Source organism: Trachemys scripta, chromosome 14, assembly GCF_013100865.1.
Source record: "Trachemys scripta elegans isolate TJP31775 chromosome 14, CAS_Tse_1.0, whole genome shotgun sequence".
Classification (NCBI taxonomy): Eukaryota; Metazoa; Chordata; order Testudines; family Emydidae; genus Trachemys; species Trachemys scripta.
In genome coordinates, this window is record NC_048311.1 from 14,353,154 (window position 1) to 14,377,358 (window position 24,205).

The 24,205-nt window shown below is 39.6% G+C and overlaps 1 protein-coding gene across 2 annotated transcripts in view; it reads right to left on the bottom strand.

Moving 5' to 3' along the window:
* LOC117887392 (protoheme IX farnesyltransferase, mitochondrial) overlaps positions 1–24,204 on the bottom strand; it is a 163,143-nt gene extending 138,939 nt beyond the window's left edge. The window contains exons 1-4 of one of the 2 annotated variants that reach the window (XM_034789969.1): positions 24,084–24,204; positions 20,712–20,836; positions 18,668–18,992; positions 6,690–6,814 (exon numbers count right to left, since the gene is read on the bottom strand). In XM_034789969.1, the coding sequence (XP_034645860.1) occupies positions 6,690–6,814; positions 18,668–18,992; positions 20,712–20,836; positions 24,084–24,126 (618 nt within the window). In that variant the 5' untranslated portion in view covers positions 24,127–24,204. Of the gene's footprint in view, positions 1–6,689; positions 6,815–18,667; positions 18,993–20,711; positions 20,837–23,365; positions 23,454–24,083 lie in introns of those variants that run through there. The other variant, XM_034789971.1, reaches the window with a different exon arrangement.
* Between the last annotated feature and the right edge of the window lies 1 nt (position 24,205).

The following is a 24,205-nucleotide window of genomic DNA, read 5'->3' on the forward strand; positions in this document are numbered from 1 at the left end:
GACAAGTGCAACCTATTACACACCATGAAGACCCCAAATTCCTTCTGGTGATGGAAAAACAATAAAGAACAAATTTACAGGACAGTCTATCTAGGTTTCTACATGGCACTAATCACTGTAGTATCCAAACACCTCACACACATTGACGAACCTGTCTTCACAGTACCCCTGTGAGCTAGGGCCATTTTACAGATGGGGAACTGAAATAGAGACAGATCATGTGATTTATACAAGGTCACACAAGGGCGTATGTGAGCTGACAACTGAACCCAGATCCTGAGTCCCAATCCACTACTTTAATCACAAGACTATCCTTCCTCCGCTTTAAGGCTAGGCGTTTAAGAGATCATTATTGTCAAGTGATGTTGATGTTATATTAAGAACAAAAATTAGCAAGTCTTTTATATGTGCCAGCTGTTAAAAAGCATAAACATTGCAGCTACTAAATACCAGTGCCCATCAGATCAAAACCCAGAAGGGCTAGCAATGCTAACTGCTCTTAGATTTGTTCTTTTCCCCGGTGTTAAAGAATTTGCTTTATTTCTAATTGCTTTATAACTTTAGCGGAGATATTCAATTCCACCTGTTTCCTTTTCAAGGTACGATCAGTAAAATCCAACCACAGCATTTGATCCTTCAGTTACTAAATTCAAACCGTTTTAAAACATCCTGCTTTCATCTTTACAACCCTCTTTCCTACTTTTAAACAATGTTTCGGTTTTAGAAGAATGTACTTGACTTATAAAATGTGCATGTGATTCTTTTAACATTTTCATGCCTTGTATTGTGTTGTAAACATCTCTTCATGTTTTATCTGCTCAACCATAAATCAGAGACTAACATCTCAGAAGCCTCACAAATGACAATTTTTCTACATAGAATAAATCTGAGAGACTCCAATACTAAAAATCTTGCTTTCAGCTTTCACAAGATCAGAGAAAAAGGCCTACAAAGCAAAAAGTGGGATACTCAGCTAAATTAAAAACAGCAAAGAAAAAAGTGACAGTGTGATAAAGTTAGTAAAATATGGGAACAAATAAATGAACATTTCAGTCCTGTCTAAGGGTATGTCTACACTACGGGATTAATCCGAATTTATATAGCTGACAATAAGCCAACATTCTGCTGATTCCCAGGCGCTCCTCCCCCACCCTTTTGTTTTGTTCTGTTTGTTGCTATAGAACAATGTTTTGAGAAAACACCTTCAGCGTTCACATCAGCATGTAGAATATTGTGGGATCACATAGTGACCACTTAACTGGACACTATGTAACCTCAGGGAAGTCACTTTCTCTCTCAGTATTTCAGTTTCCCCAACTGTAAAATGTAAGATAACTTCTACGTATAGCACAGACAGGGGGTGAAGATTAATGTTTGATAAAGCAGTCTGAATATGTAAAAGCACAGTAGAAAGTGATATATTAGAAATAATTGTTTTTGTTTCATTTAAATTTAATATGCAGTGTTTAAGAGACCGATTTCCAAATACCACTTATCTTGTGTATTGTAACTGTAAGCAATAAGACTGGCTCACGCTGAGTTTTTCGGGCTTGCATGGTTGGCTTACATATCACAAGCTGTATGTCTTTAAACTAGAAACGAAATATCATGCTCTGTTCCTAGGTAGTTATGTTAAGATTTTTTTTTTCTATTATTATGATTAAAAACATTGCACAACGTGGTGTTCTTTCATTCTGAAGTGATCCATGGAGAGCACCTGAAGACAATAATTCTAAATTATTCCACTACCGGAAAAGAGAGGGGGCACTCAAACAAACAGAGTGGAAGAAAGCAGTTTGAACAGGTGGGAGTGAAAAGCAGTGACATGTTGTAGTACACTACCGAAGAGGTGAAAGATATAGTGCAGTGTTGTATGATGCGGAAGAGAACGAGGACCGCTGGGTTAGAATGCCACTAAGATGCTAGATTAGGTGAGACATACAACTCTGAAGTACTATGATACTGAAAAGTGATGCAGAGGCAGAACAACTGGTAAGGGACAAGAGATACACTAAGTATTCAGCACCTTTCTGCAGCAGTTCACTATTTTATAGTCCATGGCACCAAGCTCATTTCTTCAGACCACTGCACATTCTACAGAACTATACAAATTTTCCCAGTATTTACCCAGACCAGCAACTCTCCTGATAACATTTTCCACAATTCTTTGATAGATTCTGTTTCTATAAAACAGGTGCCTAACAAAAAACATTCTGAAATATTTCTCTAGACATTTTCTACAAACAAATCACACACTTTTTAGGATGACTTTCTAGATCACTCATCACACATTTTCCCCAACATTTTAGCCATATTTTCCAAAATATTTTTAACTCTATAACATTTTTAATACTGTTTCTTCAGGACCGTGAAACATTTTACACTCTGCTTCTTCTATTGTACCTAAAAGGCACAATCAATTTAACAGAATTGTCATAGAAGACATTTGATTATTTTTACTTACATCAGAAAATCCAGTTACAGTTTACCCCTTGTGATGGAAAACTAATTTATAAGTACATACCTTTCTTCAGCTAGATCTATAAATAATGGAAATTGCGCTGTTGACACCTCATGCACTATTTGGTGCTTTTCTTAAAGCCCCAGTTACTCGAGTCAAGTGATTACTTGAGAATCTCAGTTTTCATTATTAAAAAAGGTTTCTAGCCCTCACATGGTTGCCGAAAAAAGTTTGAAAATGTAACCCCTAAAGGTTCAAATCAGGAAGGTAAATAAAAACCTTAAAATGTATTACTTGTAAAAAAAAGTCCCAATTTTTAAACTCAGCCTTATTTACTGCACACTATTGAAAAGCTCCTCTGAAGACAGAATTATAAATTTCCAAATGGACTCAGAACTTCTGCAAATCATATAGCACAGTATCAAGTCAGGCACCCAGAAATGAGGAACACAATTAGTGACTTCCTCTGAAAAGTTTGGTTTAAGACAGTGGCTTGTCCAGCATCAGATAAAAAAATCGGGCAGAGGCAGGGATAAAATCCAGCTCTCCAGGGCAGTATTCAACTGCCTCACCCACTGTACAATCCTTCCTCTTCCTCCCCTGCCTCATTCACTATACACCTTCCAACTTCTGCTACAAATAAGCCTGGGGTCGTACAGCCAACAGTCTCCACTATATAACCCTGATTCAACCCCAGAGCAGTCCATTCTGTGCACTAGGAATAACAGAAAACAGACACCCCCCCAAAAAAAAATTATTAAAAAAAAAAAAAAGAGGCCAGAGGCACCACAGTAAGAAAAAGAGAGACTATAAGGAACTGTTCCACTGCTCAGTGCCAGGTAATGCAACTGATGCATGGACAGGGTATGGTGGACAAAGAAATGGCGGCTGGGATAGAACAGATTCTACAGCACTTCCAGACCTTAACACTGACCTCAGGATCGAACAATATTCAAAATGTTAATCACAGATCTAAAATGAAAATAAGCTAAGATCAGAAATTTAACAGCAGCAACATCACTACAAGTCTTCAGTCAGAACATTCCCACTAGTAGAGTCTCCCCCCAGTGAGATCTGGAAAACAAAGCAGAGCCATATAGTGTTTAAAATCAGTTATAACAATCTAGAAGAAGAAAATGGGGGCACAAAACACAGTTTGTTACCTTTACATACTTTTTTAAAGTATGTTTGTATGTGTATTTTCCAAAAATGGCTAACAGAAGACAGAGAAATTTCATCATGTGGAACCATATTGACTACCCCATCGTCATCATCAGGGTCAGAACCTTTAGATCCATCACCTACCTCTGCCATTTGAACTATCAGAATAACTGATAACAATCATAGGTTGTCATCCTCTATGTGGATCAGCATTAGAGAGGGATGAGACACTTTGCCAGTGGATTTCACAGCTATTGACTGACACCAGACGAATGCTGAGACTCAGGAAACTTGGGTTCTGTTCCAAGTTCTCAGGGGAATGTGCTCTAGTGGTTACATACCCCTCTGTCCTTGTCCCCACTCAGGCCTGACCCCTTCTGCCTCTCCAGCCTGTCACTGACACAGCGCCTTTCCTGTTCACCTGCCTCCCCATAGTTCTTTGTCTCTGCTGAACATGTGTGAACTTAGCTTTTCAGAGGCTCATAGCTTTGCCAGATGTGGACAGATTTTCATAGGGATGGCAAAAGACACATCCTAGATAGACATCACCCCCTCTCCCGCCAAATTTCAAGTCCCTGCTCCAAAGAATGGAGGCACTAGAGTTTCTCAATGAGTGCAACAATTTAACATGGGCAAAACAACATTTTTTCCCCAAACCTCATTATGAAAAACAGTTGGATCATTTGAGCGGATACTAAAAAATTAGCCCAAGGCAGACACCCAGCATGAACAGTTTCAGCCCAAAAGGTTAAAGCCTGGCAAAGTTATAAACAGCTTAACAAGGATCTTATATTCCACCATGTCTGGCAACCTAACCTATCGGTATCACTACCTGCACCACCAATAATATAGTGAAGATGCTGGAATGTAATGAAGACCACAATTTTTAGATGGCCTCAGGTATTATCATATTTGACCCACTGTAAATTCTGCCCCAGAGAAACACACATCAGAACTTATGAATTTGCTGGCAGGCATCTAGAGGTGCCCTCTTTACCCTCTCAAGCACAGTAAAGTCTTATTACACATCTTGGTTCAGACTTCCTTCTCAGAAGCAGCCAGGTCCTTCCTGTCAAACTTGGTCTCAATGCTACCCTCTCCAGTCTCAACTCTCCCTACAGTCCTCGCCCATCTGCTGCAATCTGAACCAACAATTTAGGATGCTAGCAACCAAATGGGCCTTTATAGAAGAGATGTTAAATCTCAGTCTCATGCCTGTGTTTGACTTCCTGCCATCCCATACATAGAATACCATTAGCTTGCCACAGTACCAAATATTCTCTACACAAACCTTCTGAGGTTCAACAAGGGGGGGGGGGGAAACGATAGTAAAAAAAAAATAAAAATAAAAAAAAATCCACTGTTGTACAATGTCCTGAATTACAGCTATTTCCCTGACTTTGTAATAAACTTTATTCCTTTGCTTTCCTGAATAAAAGTAACTGCCCTCAGAGCTTTGGACTCCGAAGTATACTATGGCATTCTTACCATTCTCAGCTATTCCAAGTGTTTACAAATAGCTTGTAAAATGGCTACTTTTGAGACAAAACATATTAATAAGGAATATCTATAAGCTGAAAACTGTGAAATCAATCCCTGGTGCATACATATCCATTTTCTAAAACATTTACCGGAATCTTAAAAAAGGCAGATTAAGCAACAGCCTCCAAACAAAATTTCAATTCTCTTTTTAGCCCTACAGCATTCAGTTCAAAATGGAAACTAAACCTGCTGTCAATTCATTTCAGCTGTTTCTGTTAGGGTACAAACTGAATTTTGAATATAGGCAAAACTACAAAAGTATGGGATATAAAAGAAGAATAAGAAAGGAAGGCTGGTGGCACATCTTCAAAATTGCATTGCATCAACACTGAGGAAGTTACAGGCACTTAAACAAGCCTAAGAGACAATTTTCCTATTCAGATCTATACTTATTTTGTACAAGTTTCAGAGTAGCAGCCGTGTTAGTCTGGATCCGCAAAAAGAACAGGAGTACTTGTGGCACCTTAGAGACTAACAAATTTATTAGAGCATAAGCTTTCGTGGACTACAGACTGTAGTCCACGAAAGCTTATGCTCTAATAAATTTGTTAGTCTCTAAGGTGCCAGTCTGTAGTCCACTACAGTCTGTAGTCCACGAAAGCTTATGCTCTAATAAATTTGTTAGTCTCTAAGGTGCCAGTCTGTAGTCCACTACAGTCTGTAGTCCACGAAAGCTTATGCTCTAATAAATTTGTTAGTCTCTAAGGTGCCACAAGTACTCCTGTTCTTTTTGCGGATCCAGACTAACACGGCTGCTACTCTGAAACTTGTACAAAATAAGTATAGATCTGAATAGGAAAATTGTCTCTTAGGCTTGTTTAAGCCTACAGACTGTAGTCCACGAAAGCTTATGCTCTAATAAATTTGTTAGTCTCTAAGGTGCCACAAGTACTCCTGTTCTTATTTTGTACAAGTTATGTACACTGTAAGAGAGAAAAGTACTTTGTATAAAAGTATAGTTTTAAGAAGAATTCTTATGTGCTGTGTAAGCGCTTTCATCTGAAGATCTCAAAACAGTTTTCTATTTTACAGATGAGGAAACTGACATAGGTTCCATAAGTTACCCAATCCTGAGTCCACTGAAGAAAACAGCAAAACTGCCACTGACTTCAACAGAAGCAGGACTGGGGCTTAAATGACTTGATACAGCTCACACAGTAAGACAATGGCAGAATTAAGGATATAGCCCAGAAGTTCCAATTCCCATACTCTAACCACTACGCAATTCCACCTCACCTCATTCAGTGGTGCACTTTTTATACTACCAACACTAACAATATTGCCTTGAGGTTTGGAAATCTTGTCAGCTCATTTTTGAGTATGCCAACTACTTTTGGGATCTATATTTTTGATTATCGATGCATGAACATATGCACAGTTCTGTAGTGCAACTTCTAGGTGTTCATAACTCATACAGAATACACAGCTCCCCTCATATCACCATATTCACCTACAGTCCATGGAAATATTTCTGGAGCTAAGACAACGTCACTTTACAGTTCAAGCTAAAAGATGATGGGCTCACCTGATTGATGGAATTGGCTGCACAGGAAGCAAGTCCAGTTCCAATGGAGGTAAGCAGGAAACAAGTTAGGTCAAAAGGGACCGGAGCCATAGCAAACCCAGCAGATGCGGTACTCACAACCAGAGCTGCAACACAAAAGCACACCGTATGTTTTACTAGCATGGCTCCAACAGTAAGTCATTTCTCCTTTATGTACGTAACCATTACAGATCCGTTTTTTAGAACAACGTAAGAACTCCACAGGTTTACTTCTGACATTAATTATTTGCATCACAGTAGCACTTACAGACTCCAAGCAGGGTGGACTTATTGAAGTCAAAGCAATTCAAATCACCAATTTTAATCATGCTTTAAATCCCAGTAAGCAGGAAGCCTTGATTTAAAATCATTCATTTTAATCGTGTTTTGCATTTGTATTTTTTTATTTGCATAGAGAAAGGTTGAGTCTCATTGGTTGGCAACCAATATGACATGTTGATTTGTAAGTAAATATAGCCTTTGCACTAAATGTGGTAATTCTTTTTGTTAAGCAGTTGGATACCCATATCTATACACATTTAAGCATTAGATCGCTAAATTTACATTTATTCAGATTCTTAATTTTTACATTTTTTATAATGTTAGAAAATGGTGAATGATGCAATGGATGCCCTGGCTCCCTATACAATATTATTTAGTAGATTATTTTTTTACTTGTGATTGGTACCAAGCTCTGTTTGGATGGAAATTCAAATTAAGTTAAAATGCAGAAAAACAGTTGTATTAGTTATTGTTATTAAATAAAATTACCTTACATGTTCTGGATACACAAGAAAAAAAGTTTATCAAAATAAATTTTCCATTTAAAACCAACTGCTTTATTAAAGGAAGTGTTAGGTGCAGTTAGGGAACTGCCCTGATTATTTCTAGTCACTATGCTTTTCAGAATTTTAGAACTAGTAGATCTCAAACTCTCACGTGTAGGTTTCATTCAGAGACTGGAAAAGGAAAACAAGCTTTCCTGCTTCTTCAGCTCACAACTTAACTTTGGATGAACTAGCCATTGAACTAAACTAACTGAACAATCAGGAATCAAAATACTCAAAAACCAGTGGGAGAACACTTTAACCTGTCTGGTCATTCAGTGACAGACCTGCGGGTGGCTATATTACAACAGAAAAACTTCAAAAACAGACTCCAATGAGAGACTGCTGAGCTGAAATTGATATGCAAACTAGACACAATCAACTCTGGATTGAATAAGGACTGGGAATGGCTGAGCCATTACAAACATTGAATCTATCTCCCCTTGTAAGTATTCTCACACTTCTTATCAAACCGTCTGTACTGGGCTATCTTGATTATCACTTCAAAAGTTTTTTTTCTCTTAATTAATTGGCCTCTCAGAGTTGGTAAGACAACTCCCACCTGTTTATGCTCTCTGTATGTGTATATATATATCTCCTCAATATATGTTCCATTCTATATGCATCCGAAGAAGTGGGCTGTAGTCCACGAAAGCTTATGCTCTAATAAATTTGTTAGTCTCTAAGGTGCCACAAGTACTCCTGTTCTTTTCACTAAACTCTGTGTGCATCTTTGCTGCTCTGTGTGCATATTTGACCCATCTTGTTAATTTATCTGATCTGTCCAATTTGGGGCAGGGGAAGGCACAGTAGTCAGCAGTTAAATCCAAAGGCTTAGAATGTGAGTGGATTTATGTGCCAAACAGATTCCAGATCAGGAATTTGAATTCCAGAAATGGAATTTTGTCAGAATATTGTATGCATTGCTCTACAGCTAAGAAACCCATATCCAAGTATTAAAATCATCCAAAGAATGGATGACACAAACCTAGCTTTCTTTAAGAGAAAAGTAGTACTAAAGAGAAGTTTCTCTCTCCTTGCAACAAATCAGCCAACACAATTATTGAACAGCTTGTTTATGGCCTTGAACCTTGTTATCTGAACTTAATAAATTTATAAGAGGGGAAGAAAAAATTATCATAAATTGTAGTTCTTGTAAGAACCATTAACTCAGCAGTTTTCTGACTACACAAATAATATGCTCTGTAGCGAAGTCAAATAGCACACTAAAAACCTACGGTGACCACAAATATCTGGATTATCTATGAAGTAATATTGCTCACTATGAAGGGGAAATGCAATGCCAGAGAAGAGGCTTGATAGCAAAAGACACACTTGCAAAGGGTTCAGGAGTCACAGTAGAGAGCCAAAAGAACATGAACTCCCCCTGCCAGGCTGCTGCTAAAAGAGCTAAAGTGATTGTTGGATGCAAAAACGAGGGAATGTCCAGTGGCAGCAGTGAGATATTACTTCAGAATACACCTCTACCTCGATATAACACTGTCCTCGGGAGCCAAAAAATCTTACCGTGTCATAAGTGAAACCGCGTTATATTGAACTTGCTTTGATCCACCGGAGCATGCAGCCCCACCCCCCCGGAGCACTGCTTTACCGCGTTTATATCAAAATTCGTGTTATTTTGGGTCACGTTATATCAGGGTAGAGGTGTACAACATTTGTGAGACCACTGCTGGAATATTGTATCCAGATTAGATATCCACATTTGAAAAGTTAGAGGGTAAGGCTTTATGAAAGATTTAAGATCTAGAGAACCTGCTGTACAGTGAGAGACTTAAGAATTTCAACGTATTTAGTTTAGCAAAGAGAAGCTTAAGGATAGGTCTATACTGCAATGCAAGCCTGGGCTCAGACTGAGGCTAGACCCCAAACCCCTCTTTCGTCTACACGCAAATCTGTCATACTCAGGCCAATAAGCCCTCAGAACCTGGGCCTTAGGGCCTGAGAGGGGGGTGGATTCAAGCCCAAGCCCCAGAAACTGCCTCACTTTGCAATGTGGACACAGCTCAGGCCAGGGTCCCCACAGTGACCAGTGCAGAGAGCAGATTACGCGTCTCAAGGGTGACTACCAGAAAGCCAGGGATGAGACCTGCATGCCTGGGAACTCCCCATCATCTCGCCTCCTCTATGAGAGACTTCAAACAGGTGCTTGGAACTGCACCAAGCACTGAGCCAACAGCAGTTCACTAAGCCAGATCAGTAAGTACCTACATAGAGAGAAGATATGATCCTTTAGGGCTGTGGTTTCCAAACTTTTGAGTACTATGGCTCTCTTACAACCAAATACACTCCTCCCCCAAACTTTTTTTTTTTTTTTTTTTGAACACCAACTGAGGATACTCGATTAAGAGTTCAGGACACGAGAGTGTGGATTATTTTGTGAACTTATTCAACTACATACACTGTTTAATTATACATTCTGATGTAATCCAGTTTTTAAAAAATATTAAATTGAAAATATGGATTTGGGGCATGTTTGGACAAGCCCTAAGATTTTAGTGAGATGAGTGGGCCTGTTAAAAGTTCTTCAGCTATTGTGCCTGCGTTGACAAAAACTCATATAACACAGAAGCTGAACTATGTTGGCTATGTCTAAATTCATCAAGGTGCAGTGCAGTGCAAAATACTGATTCCTCTTAACTTGGATGTTTTCTGCAAGGTAATAATTGAGTTAACAGATGGTATTAATTGACAAAGGAATGGTTTTCAGTGCTGTGACTGCTTGTTCCCCTATCGTAATTCTACACATCTATTTCTGCTAGAAGTAGAAGAGTCTCGCCAACCTGTGCTTGTTTGCATTTTGCCATTCGCATGGCTATTGCATAAGATGCTTCTTGAGGTACAGTTGCTTCTTTAGGTTTTTTTTGTTTTGCTGCTGCTACTATTTTAATTCTTCTGGTCTCTGAAGGAAAAAAAATCACGGCTCTCATTTACGAATTCCAGGTGTTTGGGTTCTAAATGGCTCTGTATTTACCCTAGCCTCATATTTTCATTTACCAACACTTGAAAACAAATACACATTGTGGCTGTGGACTTTCTGCAGCAATCATAAAACATGAAAATTCAAACAGCCAAATGTTTGCTACATGTAGGCTTAGCACTCAGCAAAACTGTTCCATTATCAAAATAAGGGTACTTCTATACTTATCCGCTGGTTCGGCAGCAAGCAATCCATCTTCTGGGAACGATTTATCGCGTCTTGTCTAGACACGATAAATCTATCCCGGAAGTGCTTGCCGTCGACGCCGGTAATCCTGCTCCGCGAGAGGAGTAGGCGGAGTTGACAGGGGAGCCTACCTGCCACGTGGGGACCCGCGGTAAGTACCTTTAAGTTCAAACTAAGATACTTCGACTTCAACTACGTTATTCACGTAGCTGAAGTTGCGCATCTTAGTTCGAACTGGGGGCTTAGTGTGGACCAGCCCTAAGTTGGACTTCTCTCCCTCAGCCCCTTCCCCTATCTGCTAGTGCTGGTGCTGCTGGCACTGAGAGCTTCTCTTTGGCCTTCAGCGGACTTTCAGCCTAGACCAGGGGTCTCAAATATGCAGGCCGCATGCGGCCCACGGAGTTATTTCCAGCAGCCTGCCATAGGCGCCGACTCCACCAGCAACCCAAGCTCCCCTCCCTCCCCGACGCCCTCCTCTCCTCGCCCGAGCGTGCCCGCTCCTCTGCCTACCTCCCAGCGCTTCCTGCCACCAAACAGCTGTTTGGTGGCGCTTAGGACTTTCCAGGAGGGAGAGGGGAGGACTATACTTTTGTATCATTGTATGAAAAGGTTTCAGTGATGTGGCCCTCAGGCCTAGTCCTCATGTGGCCCTCATGGTGATCCCTGGCCTAGAGAGTGCCTGATGAATGCTTCCCCCAGTAGGAAGTGTCTGGGCTGAAAGTCCCTGCTGGAAGAGCAGCCCCCGCAGCATAAGATGCAGACCCATAGATAAGATGCAGGTGATTTTTAAGCCTAGTTTAACAGTCTCTGAATTAGATAAAAATCAGGTATATCCATTAAAATTTCCTCAAACACTGGTGGCTCACCTAGGAACCCTTCGTGACTCCCCAAGCTGAATTTGGCCCAGAAATGTTAAGCAGTTTACATAAAGTTACACAGCAAAGAAGAGGCAGAGCCAGGAGCAGAACCCAGGAGTCCTGCCTTCCAGGTCTCAACTATGGTCTGCCAGTTATTGGTGATCCTCTGAACTTGAGGGTCATATACTGAAGAGAATGAATGCCTACAGACAGAGCTGCAAAAAGGAGCATCAATGCTGGCCATTACGCTAAAAGTCACTACAATCTTGGTTGGAGAAGAGAAGTCCATAGCCACCAGCAGGAAAAGATAAGCCATCAAAAACAAACACAGGAATCAGCAGACCCTTGGGATTCATTTTAGAGAAAAGAAACTAATTCAATTTTACTATTACGTGCATGTACAAATTCACCAACTGCCAATGCTGCCACAGGGTTGGGATCATGAATGGGTTTCATGATGGGGAAGGGATGTGACCATGAGATAAGTGGTCCACACTATGACTAAGAGAGAGGCTATGTGAGAACTTCTGCACTAAACAACACTTACAATCTGATATACGATAGTTAAAAGAAAAGGGTACACATTTGGCACTACTGACCCTGAGATTATGGCCAAAATTTTCAAAGCTGGTTGCTAGCAGGAGCTACAGACACTCAGCCCCTCTGAAAGTCAGGCCACTTTTATTTAGGGGCCTAACGTAAGGCACCTGGGTTTGAAAATTTTACCCTATGTCTCTCCGTATATAGTACCAGGAAATATGAATCTCAATGAAATTCATTGTTTTTCAATTGTTTTTTATTAACTTAATCAGTCAGAAAGGGATGGTGAAACAGTGGCGTTTGCATTTCTAAGAGTGATTACATTCCTTTTTTGGTATTATAAATCACACTTTCACTTCCAGACAAGAATTTAATTAAAACTTATCACAGAGAGCACTTTACATTCATTTATTATAGCACAACACCAACTCATTTACAGAAGGAGAAAGGTGGAGCAGACTGGCAAACAGTCTGTGTAACATTGCCATTACACTGACCTCAAAGAAATTCTAATACAGTACAGCCAGAGTGCTAATTAAAGTCTCCATTGATTTCTCCAGATTAATTTCAGTCAGTCATTTCACTGTGACTTATCAGGATCTCATTAAAAAAGGCTATAGTACATTCCCTCATTTATCCAGCTGAAATGGATATTTTTAGATGTTTGTCCAGTGTTCAGAACTCACAAAGAAAAGTTCTTGCTGTCTGCCCCACGAACAGAGTTTCAAATGCAGCATGTTACAGCAAACAGGGCTATCTTCCCATCAGAGTGGGAAGTTTATTTTCCTTTTGTTATGGAGGCAAAAGTGAATTTTATAATCTCCTCTTCATTTTCCTCCTAGAGAAGATGTACATTTCATTGATATCACTTCAGGCAAGGGCATGAGGTCATTGACTCTATATGTTTGTTTTCTGACCCCTGTTAGCTTAGTGCTTTAGGGGCAAAATTAACTACACTTCATTGCATAATGGGTGAAACTGATCCTTTCAAGGTTTATTGGTTAGACTTGGCAAGAGTCTTTCAAGAGTAATTCTCAATTGAAACTTACAATAGGATATCAAAGAAGACGTGTTTTTATGTCTTACAAATACACCTAGCTTTACTAGAAATCGGAAGACAGCATTTGTTTACAGACAATTTCAGATTAAATAAGAAACAAATTGTGCACTCATAGGAAATGAAAGATAGAAAGGAGACCTCTTATGGTGTTTCAGACATAAGAATATACTCAAGGTAACTCTAATCCTATATTATTTTTACATTGTCCTTCAACTTCATTTTAATGTGATCTCTCTCTATAAACCTTGGTATCTGTATTTACAGTATTACATTTTTAGTGCCACTTTATGCTCACCTTCCACCAAAAAATAGTTGAAACATATATTACATATTACATAAAAAATAAATAAATAAACGGTCCAAAACAATTCAGCTGACCAGTCAATTTTCTATTTTTGTTTTAGCCACCAAATAATATTGAATTTTGTAAACACATAGCTTGCAGATTTAGCACCAGACACTATTGGGGGGAATGGCGGAAGGGTAAAAAGAACGGATTTCTACTTTAATTTGGGGAACAATCTGCTTGTCTTACTATAAATGTTAATATATCCCTAAGGAAAACTAGTTTTCTTTAGAGCTTATCTATCAGAAGAAATTCCTCCCCTAAATTCTCACACTTCATTCATTGGAATGCTAAACGTAATAGTAACATTAATGCTGCAGGACTGACCAATGTGTTTTCTTTGTAAACCGAGATTTGTTTGGAGTAGGCATAAGTAGGTTTCATTGCAAATTACAACTTGCACATTAAAAGAAAGCCAAGCTCCTAAGGCATGCTTTATTTTGGAACAGTAATTTGAACCAAATGTTACTATCATTTAATGCAGAAATTAAAATACAATATTACAGACTAGAGCAGATTAGGTTAATACTACATTTTATAACTGAACATTTGTAAAACACTTTGGGGAGAGGGGGAACTGAAGCAGCAGTTTATTTGTATTTGTTTCTCTTCCTTGTAGCATAAAAATAATTTGCTAAAAAGCTACGGTTATTATGCTGTGTGTCTTTGATAAGACAATTGTATGTGTTTTAAGAATTACAGAGATGAGAACTATTTTCTGGCAGACATTACACAAAATATATGTAGGATCATCAAAAGCTAAACATTGCCAACTGATCTCTTTGTTAAAGCTCCTAAATTGTTGCCTTAATACAGTTAAGACCAAATTCTGCTCTCAGATAAAATTGGAACTTCATAAAAACAAACTTCATTGACGCAAATGGAATTTTCCACTACTGTATTTGTGAGCAAAATTTTAGCCTACTTACAGAACCAGGGACAGAACACCCAGGTCTCCCAATTCGCAGTCCAATACCCAATATTCAAAGGGCCACCCCAATGCAACAAGTTCTGAAGTGCCAAATAAGTTTTACAAACTTCTATTTCAGATATTCTTTTAAGAAAGAGGCAGAGTGAGCAAGATGGACATCAGACTAGGTGCATTTTGCAGACTAGATTAGACTGTAAGTCTTTGAGACATGAAATGTAACTTTCTACAGTGCCTAGAACACATTTTGAAAGCCACCTCAATAATCAGCTCAGTGTGAGATTCTGCCCAGGAGAGTACCTTTTAGACATACTTACGGATATGTCTGTAAAGAAACAGATGAAAATGTTAGCTGTGGATCAGCCCTATACTAGGTTTAAAGCGTATGAGGAAGGCAAATTAGATGACTGTGTTTGAAGTATGTGGGTATTGATGTGCCTCTTTTTGAAACTCTAAAGGAGACTGTATTATTTGTATTGTGGTAGCTCCATGAGGGACCAGTCAAGAATCAAGGCCTCATTCTGCAAGACATAGTACAGATCTGCAGTAAGAGCACAGTCTAAGCCCCAAGGAGCTTACAATCTAGACTGGTAACATCAAGAATGTTTGGAGAATTACAGGTGAATTTCACATATCACTGTTATTTACATATTCATTTTGCAGGTATTTGTTAAATTTCATTATAAACATTTGGCCTGTCTTCCCACCAAAAGGGCAACGTGCTTATGCATCCTTTTGCCAGTAGACCAGCCATTTTCACAGTTAGAACTTGTACCCACGTAACACGATAGTGAGCGAATAGTATATCTCACACTGTGCCTTTAATTTAGGGGGGAACACCACTAAAAATTAAAATTCAAAAATTAAATGTTTGTTCATGTTCCTGCCTAATATGTTTGTAACCACTATGCATGTTAATTTCCATTTGTAATCACTGGAGTTAATATTCATTAAATATAAACTTGAGGTAAAATTTAAAAAAATGAGATTCAGCTTAAAATGTAGTGTTGCGCTTGTGTTACACATTATATGGGTTTTCTCTTATCATGTCTTTTTCTCCTTTCAGTTACTTATGAATTGGGGGACAAAACTAAAAACAATGCCATCTGTAACTTTCTTTTGTAGCTCAGAAAAAGTAGGAGATGGATGCATTAGCTTTGCAGAGTGCCAGGATGGTAAAATGCAGCTGTTCAGACATTAGCCAATAGAGAATGAGCAACAAAAGGAAGGAGGAAATCTAAACCAAAAAGGTGGATTACACTACAAATAATTAAAAGCTCCCTCCCCGATCATTTTTCATGGCAAAAAACTAATATATATATAAACATGAATCTTTTCCCATCGTGAAGGCATAGTTCCTAATGACAGTGGCATCAAAGCTAAAGTTCACATGAAACAAGAGGGTAGAGTAATAGCTAAACTCATTTCCTTTCAAAGGTGATTTGCAGTTCTTAATACAAACACTCTTTACTTCAGCAGTAGGGGAAGACGGGGCCTGGGGAAGGTCCCTTTTAGTATAATGCAAAGTTTGTTTTTTTGTTATTTTATACTCCAAAAAGTAGAAATAGAAACTTTGCAAAAAAAATATGCAAGATATTAACTAATCAGAACTTCATAGGTCAGTTCCACAGAGGTGCTATGTCATCTATAACATGAAAACAGACCTGGAATAATTTACATTCTCAAGAATTAAAGAACAGCCTAATCAACAGCCTTGACCCAGCTCTCTCCAGTTTAGAAAACACATGAAAGCACCAGTCACAATAGGTCTCTGCATAGATCATAACACCCTACTTCACCCCTTTATTTATTTATTTTTATATGATGTCATTTAGTCTTGCCATTTTAATATCCTGATATTAGAAGCTCAAACTATTACTACTAATCATCAGCGAGAAAATAAAGCAACCACCGTAGAGAAAGGGGCAGCACAACTGAGGGCTACAAATAGGCTGTGTAGTCATTTAACAGGAGCATTGTGAGGTTTAATGTTTGTAAGGAACTCTGAGATCCTTGGATAGATGCTGCTACATAGAATTACAAAGCTATATCACTGACAAGTCTGAAGTCACTAACAACAACTGGCAACAAAGATGTCTATCAGTCTCCAAGAGCCGTTTTTTCCATCTTTATGTTTTACTAATCCCAATCATACACTAGTGAACGAGTACCCTCAAAATATGTCCAAGGTGAAGAGAATTCTTATGCACTACTGATCAGATGACTGTTGTCAAGTCTTGTTCTGGATATCTCCAAAGCAGTGAGGAGCAATGTTGGGATATACATTCAAAATCAGTTTCCATAGATGTAAAATCCATGTGTTTAACAGATGTTGAAAGCAATAAAAAAAATCAACTTTTTTGAAGAGAAGAATCCCTACATATCCCCTGTAAATTGTACCTACTCAGTAGGGGTTTTTTGTGGAAAATTAAGGGCTAAGACATGAAATACTGTAGGACAAAAGTAAAAAAGTAAAATGATCTTAGGAATTTTATTTGATGAACTATAACAGGGGCAGGCAACCTGCGGCACGTGAGCCGATTTTCAGTGGCACTCACACTGCCTGGGTCCTGGCCACTGGTCTGGGGGACAGAGCCGGCTCCAGGCACCAGCGCAGGAAGTAGATGCTTGCGGCGGCCAATGAAAAGGGGCGTCACGTCCGGGTCTTCGGCGGTGGGTCCTTTAGTCCCTTTCAGAGGGAAGGACCGGCCGCCGAATTGCCGCCGAAGAATGAAGCAGCGCAGTAGAGCAGCCGCCAAAGTGCCACCGATCGCAGCTTTATCTTTTTTTTTTTTCCCCCTCTCTCTCTTCGCCGCTTGGGGTGGCAAAAAAGCTGGAGCCAGCCCTGCTGGGGGGCTTTGCATTTTAATTTAATTTTAAATTAAGCTTCTTAAATATTTTAAAAACCTTATTTACTTTACATACAACAATAGTTTTGTTATATATTATAGACTTCTAAAGAGAGACCTTCTAAAAATGTTAAAGTGTATTACTGGCACACGAAACCTTAAATTAGAGTGAATAAATGAAGACTTGGCACACCACTTCTGAAAGGCTGCTGACCCCTGAACTATAACAACGGTTATGGTACTATTGTGCAGTTCTAACACCAGAGAGATACTGTGATCCTCTGGAGAGGGCACCAGACTGGTAGTTAGGAGGTCTGATTTGTATTCTTGGTTCTGCCACAGACTGGAGGTGAGGCATTAGCCAAATCGCTTAACTCTGAACATTTGTTTCCTCATGTATAAAACAGAGGATAAAACACTTTAATCTGTTTGAAAAGTGTTTTATAAATGCTATACATTATTATTAGAATAATAAAATATTGCTACTCAAAAATGTGTGTCCAAGATAACATAAATGATTATGTTATATAAACATAATTATAACAGATATTTAACAAGCTGTTTCCTTTGCTGGTTTGGGGAACTAAAAGAGTAGAGTTTTGCTGACTTTTGAAATAACATTTTATTTTAGGAAACTAAGTTGATGCCACTTAAAAACTTGGCCAGATAAGTTATGGAATGTATCCACATTACTACCTCAATGCTTTTAACATGAGATTGACAAGAACCACTGCTAAACTTAAAGACAAGGAGACCAGAAAGCATAATATTGATAAGACTTGAAGAGATAGGATTTTCTTTTAAATATTTAATATAACCATTGTAAAATTCCACCATAGCTTAACAAGTGTTTCCCCTAAAATACAGAATGGTTCATATCAATATGAGATAAAAACTGAAATAGACCATACAGAAAATATTGATTACAAAAAGATACCATCACTACAATTTATTTTGCCTTCTTTTGGTGATAGATTTAAGTTTAACTTAAACTTGCTGTCCATAGACCACAAGCAAGTGCTCAGTGGACTACTAGCAGTTTGCAGACCAAGTTCGAGAATTTCTGTTCCAATTGTATCTCAAACTGTGGTCTGAGAACTCCTAGTAGTCCACAGAACATTTGCTTGTGGTCTATAGACAGCTAGTTCATCACATGGTGCTGGCTTCTTATTTCTAGAAGCAAAATTTGATTAAAAAAACTAAAAATGACACAGGTATATTAAGTGATTGCAGTGATCTGTGGGATAACAATTGGGAAGGAAGGTGTCCATGAGACCAATCTCTGTTTAAAATGTGGACCACACTATGAACAAGATTGAGAACCCTGAATCAGAGAACCTGCATGAAACTGAAAAGTTGCCAATAGTACCTGTAAGTTTGATTTTGGACAAACGTGCCAAAATTCCTGGTAAATCATCCAGTTGTAGCTTCATTTCTTTCCACTGTTTTTCTTCTTTGGATTCTGCTCCTACGGCTGTTGCCAAGTCTTCTACAATTGCAGCTGAATTTACTGCTTTGAACTCATTTCTGTTCGAAGTCTCAGACAAAGGTGGGTGGAGAGGTGAAACTGGTCTGATCTCACGTAGAACTGTTTTTTCTTGACCCAAATGTTTTTTCTCAAGGAAAGGAGGTGCAACTGGATCTGACTTCGGTTTTGCTTGCTGACTGAGGTCTTTGTTGTACTGTGTTACATACTGAATAGAAAAATATATATTAATTTGAGATATTTTTAAAGAAGAGTTAAAAAGCTTTTCCTATCAATAGCTTGCTAATGACAATAGAAATAAATAGTACTACTACATTTTATTGCTATATTTCTTTTATGATTAAAAAAGAGAATTTCATGGTACTGATATTGCAAAGTTAGCCTGCATTTCAAGTGCTCACTTCATTCACAAAGGGGTGTCTGCAATTGCACAAGATACAACAAAAGCAGCTTTCCAATTCATTGCTGCATAAATAACGTTAGTTTAAATTCAGGGAATTACTTCAGGCCTAAATAAATTTTCCCTTGCAGTTTCAACTGGAAATATTATTCTTAACTACTTCTTGTTCTAATCTGTTGTGTACTGTTGTTTGTTCTACAAAAGTTTGCTCCACTTTAAAGCATGTTGTGGACACGTATTGTATGGACACGTGTATATATAATTTGATGTGCAATTAATCTCCAATTAGTAGAAGTGCTAGGTATCTTGCAGTCTTTTAAGATACAGTCAACTGGTTCAATAGCCAGAGAAAGTTCTCTAAAAGATAATCCCTTATCCAACTAGAAATTATCTCCCTCAACTTAGTTTTCCATCATCAATTCCTAATTTCAGTTTAATTTACCTTACCTAGTTTATCTATACCTTTAGAGAATATTTGAAAGAAAAAAAATATAGAAAGACAAAGATTAGGATGTTATTGCACATGATGCTTCATTTCTCCCACTGACAATGAAGAGGCTAAGCTGCAATTAAGTTTTATATTGTGTTTTTTGCTGCATTTACAGCTCCTCTAGAAAGTTTCAGGTAAACGAAAAAAAGCACTTAGCTTTTCCAACCCCCCAACTTTCTTGTCTAAAATGTTCCATTTCACATATACCAAGCCAAATATACAAACAAGGTGTAGGTTTTAACAATCTGTGGTGCAATACTTGTACAACTGAGTAATAGAGGTTACTAGAAGGGCTTTCTGGGGTTGGTAGGGAGCTTTTCACCTCTGAATGACCAAGTCACTAGCAACAAAAAGTCTGACAGTTTGGTAACCCACATGTGGAATGAGTTATGATCTCACTCTGGTTCCTACTGGACAGATATCCAAAAATACCATCAACATTGAAAGTATCTGGTCCTTTCATGTCAATCACAGCAGACACACCACATAATAGACATAAAGATTGAACTATCATCCTAGCACTAGAGATGGTCCTTGCAAGTCATGGTTGCAGCACATGAAAAAGGACTGTGAGGAGAATTTTACACCGTTACTATCCATTATGCATCTGTTCTGTTAAGAGGAGAGGGATTTCCTTGAGCGGTCTGTGACAGTTATAGCTTTCCAATATAAACAGCTAATGCACTGCCTATTTACATACTACAAAAGAAATTAATCTATTATTTTAATCTATTCAGGACTTCTCTCAATGAATTAGCACTTAAAGTAAAAATTCTGCTTTTTCTTTTGCAGGTTCACTCTATTCCAAATATAAAAATTTAAGAAGCAAGCCTGACTTTACACTTTGCCCTCAAAAACTCTGGCAGAATTAGATCAATATGTTTAAGTTTCAGGATGAATCTTTTAAAAGGAAACACACTACTCCAGAAAATGAGTGCCATATACCACTTGTAATTGGTAAATATTTTAATTTCCTACGTAGCATAAGGCAAAATAGAAAAATAGTCAACAGGGAATAAGACACTCTCTTGACTTACCATTCGTTTGAGGAAGTTAAGGTGCTGAAATGTAATCCATCTTTTATTGGCTACTCCACAACAGTGCATAAACTTGCATGGCATTTGCCATACTGCTGGTTTCAGAAGGTGCCAGACAAATAATCCTACACAGAAGAGAGAGAATGTTTGGATCTCAATTGTTTCTTCACAGTAAGGATTAGAAGCAAATCCACTGGCAATGCTTACTGTCCTCAGCACCATGCAGCACTCCCTAGGAGGGCTAAACACAAGCACTACTTAGGGAGCCTACAGGATGTTTGCAGACTAGATAGAGGAGCTGAGTATTTTGCTTTCCAGACCCCTCCCAGAGTTAGTTTTATAACTTTTTCCCCTATTCCCACCTCCATATGCTATAAATGTATTTACCGAGACACACATCAGCAACAAGCTGGAACATTTGCTTAGAGCAAGTACTTCACATAAAAATAGCACTAAACAGTCACATTAACAGGAATTTTATGCCTGCCCTAGTGCATATCTTTATAACTGATCTTAAAAACCTGAGCTAGTCAAGTGTGCCATCTAAAACCATCATAAAAAGGGAGAATTCAGTTTTAACAATATTTATGAATCTGGTGTGTGTGTTTTACACATCCAAAACTACACACAAGTCTATGGCCCAATAACTAGAATTGTAGGTTCTGGGGAATATACAACCTCATGATTTCTTTAACAGGAATTCATCATACTGTTGTGCAAGTTACTGAGAAAAGAACTACATAACCATTTTTATTACTTGCCATTGACTTTCTATACATAATGAGGATGCTTTTCTAAAGGAACACGCAAGTAGTTTCTAGGTTTTCATGGCAAAAAAATGTTGTACAAGAGTTATTCAAAAATGTCAGAGAAAGTTTGTTTGTTCTTCTGGACGGGGAGAAAGACAGAGTTGGAGAATTTAAATACTTATTTGCAACTTTTAAGCCAAATACCACAACAGCATGCCACTGCATGAGAGCAAGAAAGAGAAAAGGATGGAGATAGGTGTACTTTATCTGAATTATCATTAAAAATGTTCTGTTGCATCACTGTTTTAACCACTGCAAATGGCAATTCAGTTGACAAAGCCTTGTTGTTTTAACTAAATTCACCTTTTCCAGACTATGCCTCATTAGTGAATATCTTTGCCATATCAGTAACTATTTCTGAGTGAAGGACTCAACATTCCCACTCAAGGCCATAATCTATAAGAGTACAATTACTTGATAAATAATGTTTCTATAAAATGTGTTGCTAAAACTGTTCATTGTACCCTCACCAATATGAGCAAGAATTTTTTCTTTTGCCTCAGGCTATGTCTACACTACCGTGGTAAATCAACCGAAGCTATTCAATTCCAGCTATGTGAAAAACGTAGCTTAGGTCGACTTACCGTGCGATCCACACTATGCTGGGTCGATGGGAGACACTCTCCTGTTGACTTACCTTACTCTTCTCGTTTGGGGTAGAGTAGCGGGGTCGACTAGAGAGTGATCTGCAGTCAATTTGGTGGGTCTTCAATAGACCCACTAAATTGACCCCGGTGCATCGATCCCCGGAGCGTCGGGGGGTGGAGGTAGTGTAGACACAGCCTCAGAATCATTTTAATTCAACCATACATATATCACTAAATAGGCTGGAGTTATTTTAGGAGGTTGAGGTGGTAGAGTTACTCTATAGCAGCGGTTCTCAAACTGGGTCAGGACCCCATTTTAATGGGGTCACCAGGGCTGTCTTAGACTTGCTGGGGCCCAGGGCCAGAGCAGAAGCTCGAGCCCCACCGCCAAGGGCCAAAACCAAACCCTGAGGGGTTCAGTCCTGGGTAGCAAGGCTCAGGTTAAAGGCTCCCTGCTTGGGGTTGAAGCCCTTGGGCTTCAGCTTTGGCCTCCATGCCCAGGATGGTGGGGCTTGGGCTTTAGCTTTGCTGTCCCACTCCCCCCCCCCCCCCCCCGCCACCACCACCACCTGAGGCGGTGGAGCTCAGGCAGGCTCAGGCTTCAGTCCCCTCTCCTGGGGTCATGTAGTAATTTTTGTTGTCAGAAGGTAGTCGCAGTGCAATGAAATTTGAGAATCCCAGATCTATAGCACAATCTATAGGCACACTGTTCTCAGAAAAATTAGTCTCTGTTTATGTATTCTCTATTTGTACTGCAGTATACTCAAAATCCTCAGTCATGACTGACATCCCAGTGTACTAGTCCTATATAAACAGAATCCCTGTCCCAAAACATTTATAATCCAAACCCCTGAGCCTGCAAACACTTATATAACTGAAAAACTTTACACAGATGAGCAGTCTCAATGGGACTCACCTGCATAAAATTAAACACATATGTATTTGCAGGATCAAGATGTAAAAGACAAAATGATGAACAGAAGGGGAAAAGATAAAACATACAAGTAGTTACTGTGTGATAAACATCATGTTATTCAGGGTTTCAATATTGTTTTGATTTTTTAAACAAACAAACAAATCAGCTTTGCCCAACTGCTCCTCAATCAGTCCAATACTTCCTGTAGGCCTAAAAGCAGAACTAGAGGAAGGATTTAGAAAAAGAGAAAACAGTGTCTTTTTAGGTCAACGTGAAACTGACAGGATTCTTGACAATCCTGCTGTTGCCTACAGATTTGCTAATAGCAGCAGTGAAACTTACTAATGTCACGCTGCTGCTAAAAGTAGCAATGGGATCAGAGGAGCTGTCTGTCTGCAGACTCAGCCAAAGGAAACCACCTCCGATCACATCTGGAAGATTTTCTCTGACACCCTGAGAATTGTATTTATTTAGTGAAAGATCAGACTCTGTAGGAATTCATGGCCCATACCTCCCTGTTCAACGGGGACAGATGTTCATTCAGGATGGGAAGCTCCAAGTCCTACTGTAGAAGAGCTAGAGAAAGTCCTTGCACCCAGTCCAGACAGCATCAATACGACACACACACCCGGCCCCACCCTTCCCAGAAGCTGTTCTAATCCCCCTGCCCTCAAGCCACATCCCTGGCCGGGCATCCTCCCGTCCCAGGGCTCCCAAGCGCAGCCCCAGACACACGCACCATAGCGCGGCAGGGGAGACGCTTGAGGAGTGAAAGGTCCCTCGGACCCCGGCAATGGGGGGGAGGGGGGCTCCTCAGACAGGGGCAGCCGTCGCCCCCCTGACAAGAGGTCGGGCATCTGCGACCCTTACACACACACACACACACACACACACACACACACACACACACACAAGCCTCTCCCGGGCGGGGGCGGGACCGGGACAGCCCGGCTCGCTCCCTGGCCCACCCGCAGCCCCTGCCCTCCGAGAGCTCCTCACCCCCGCCTTGGGTGAAGGATGCCGAACCGCGCAGGGAGGCGGTGCTGCCCCCGGTGGGTACCTGTGAGAGCCCGGGGTGGGCCGCAGCGCCGGGCCGCGCTCATAACCCGCAACGGCACCTCCCGCTCCCTTCACCCCTCACCGCCTGGGCGCCGCCATCTTGCCCGGTTCGACCGCCAAACT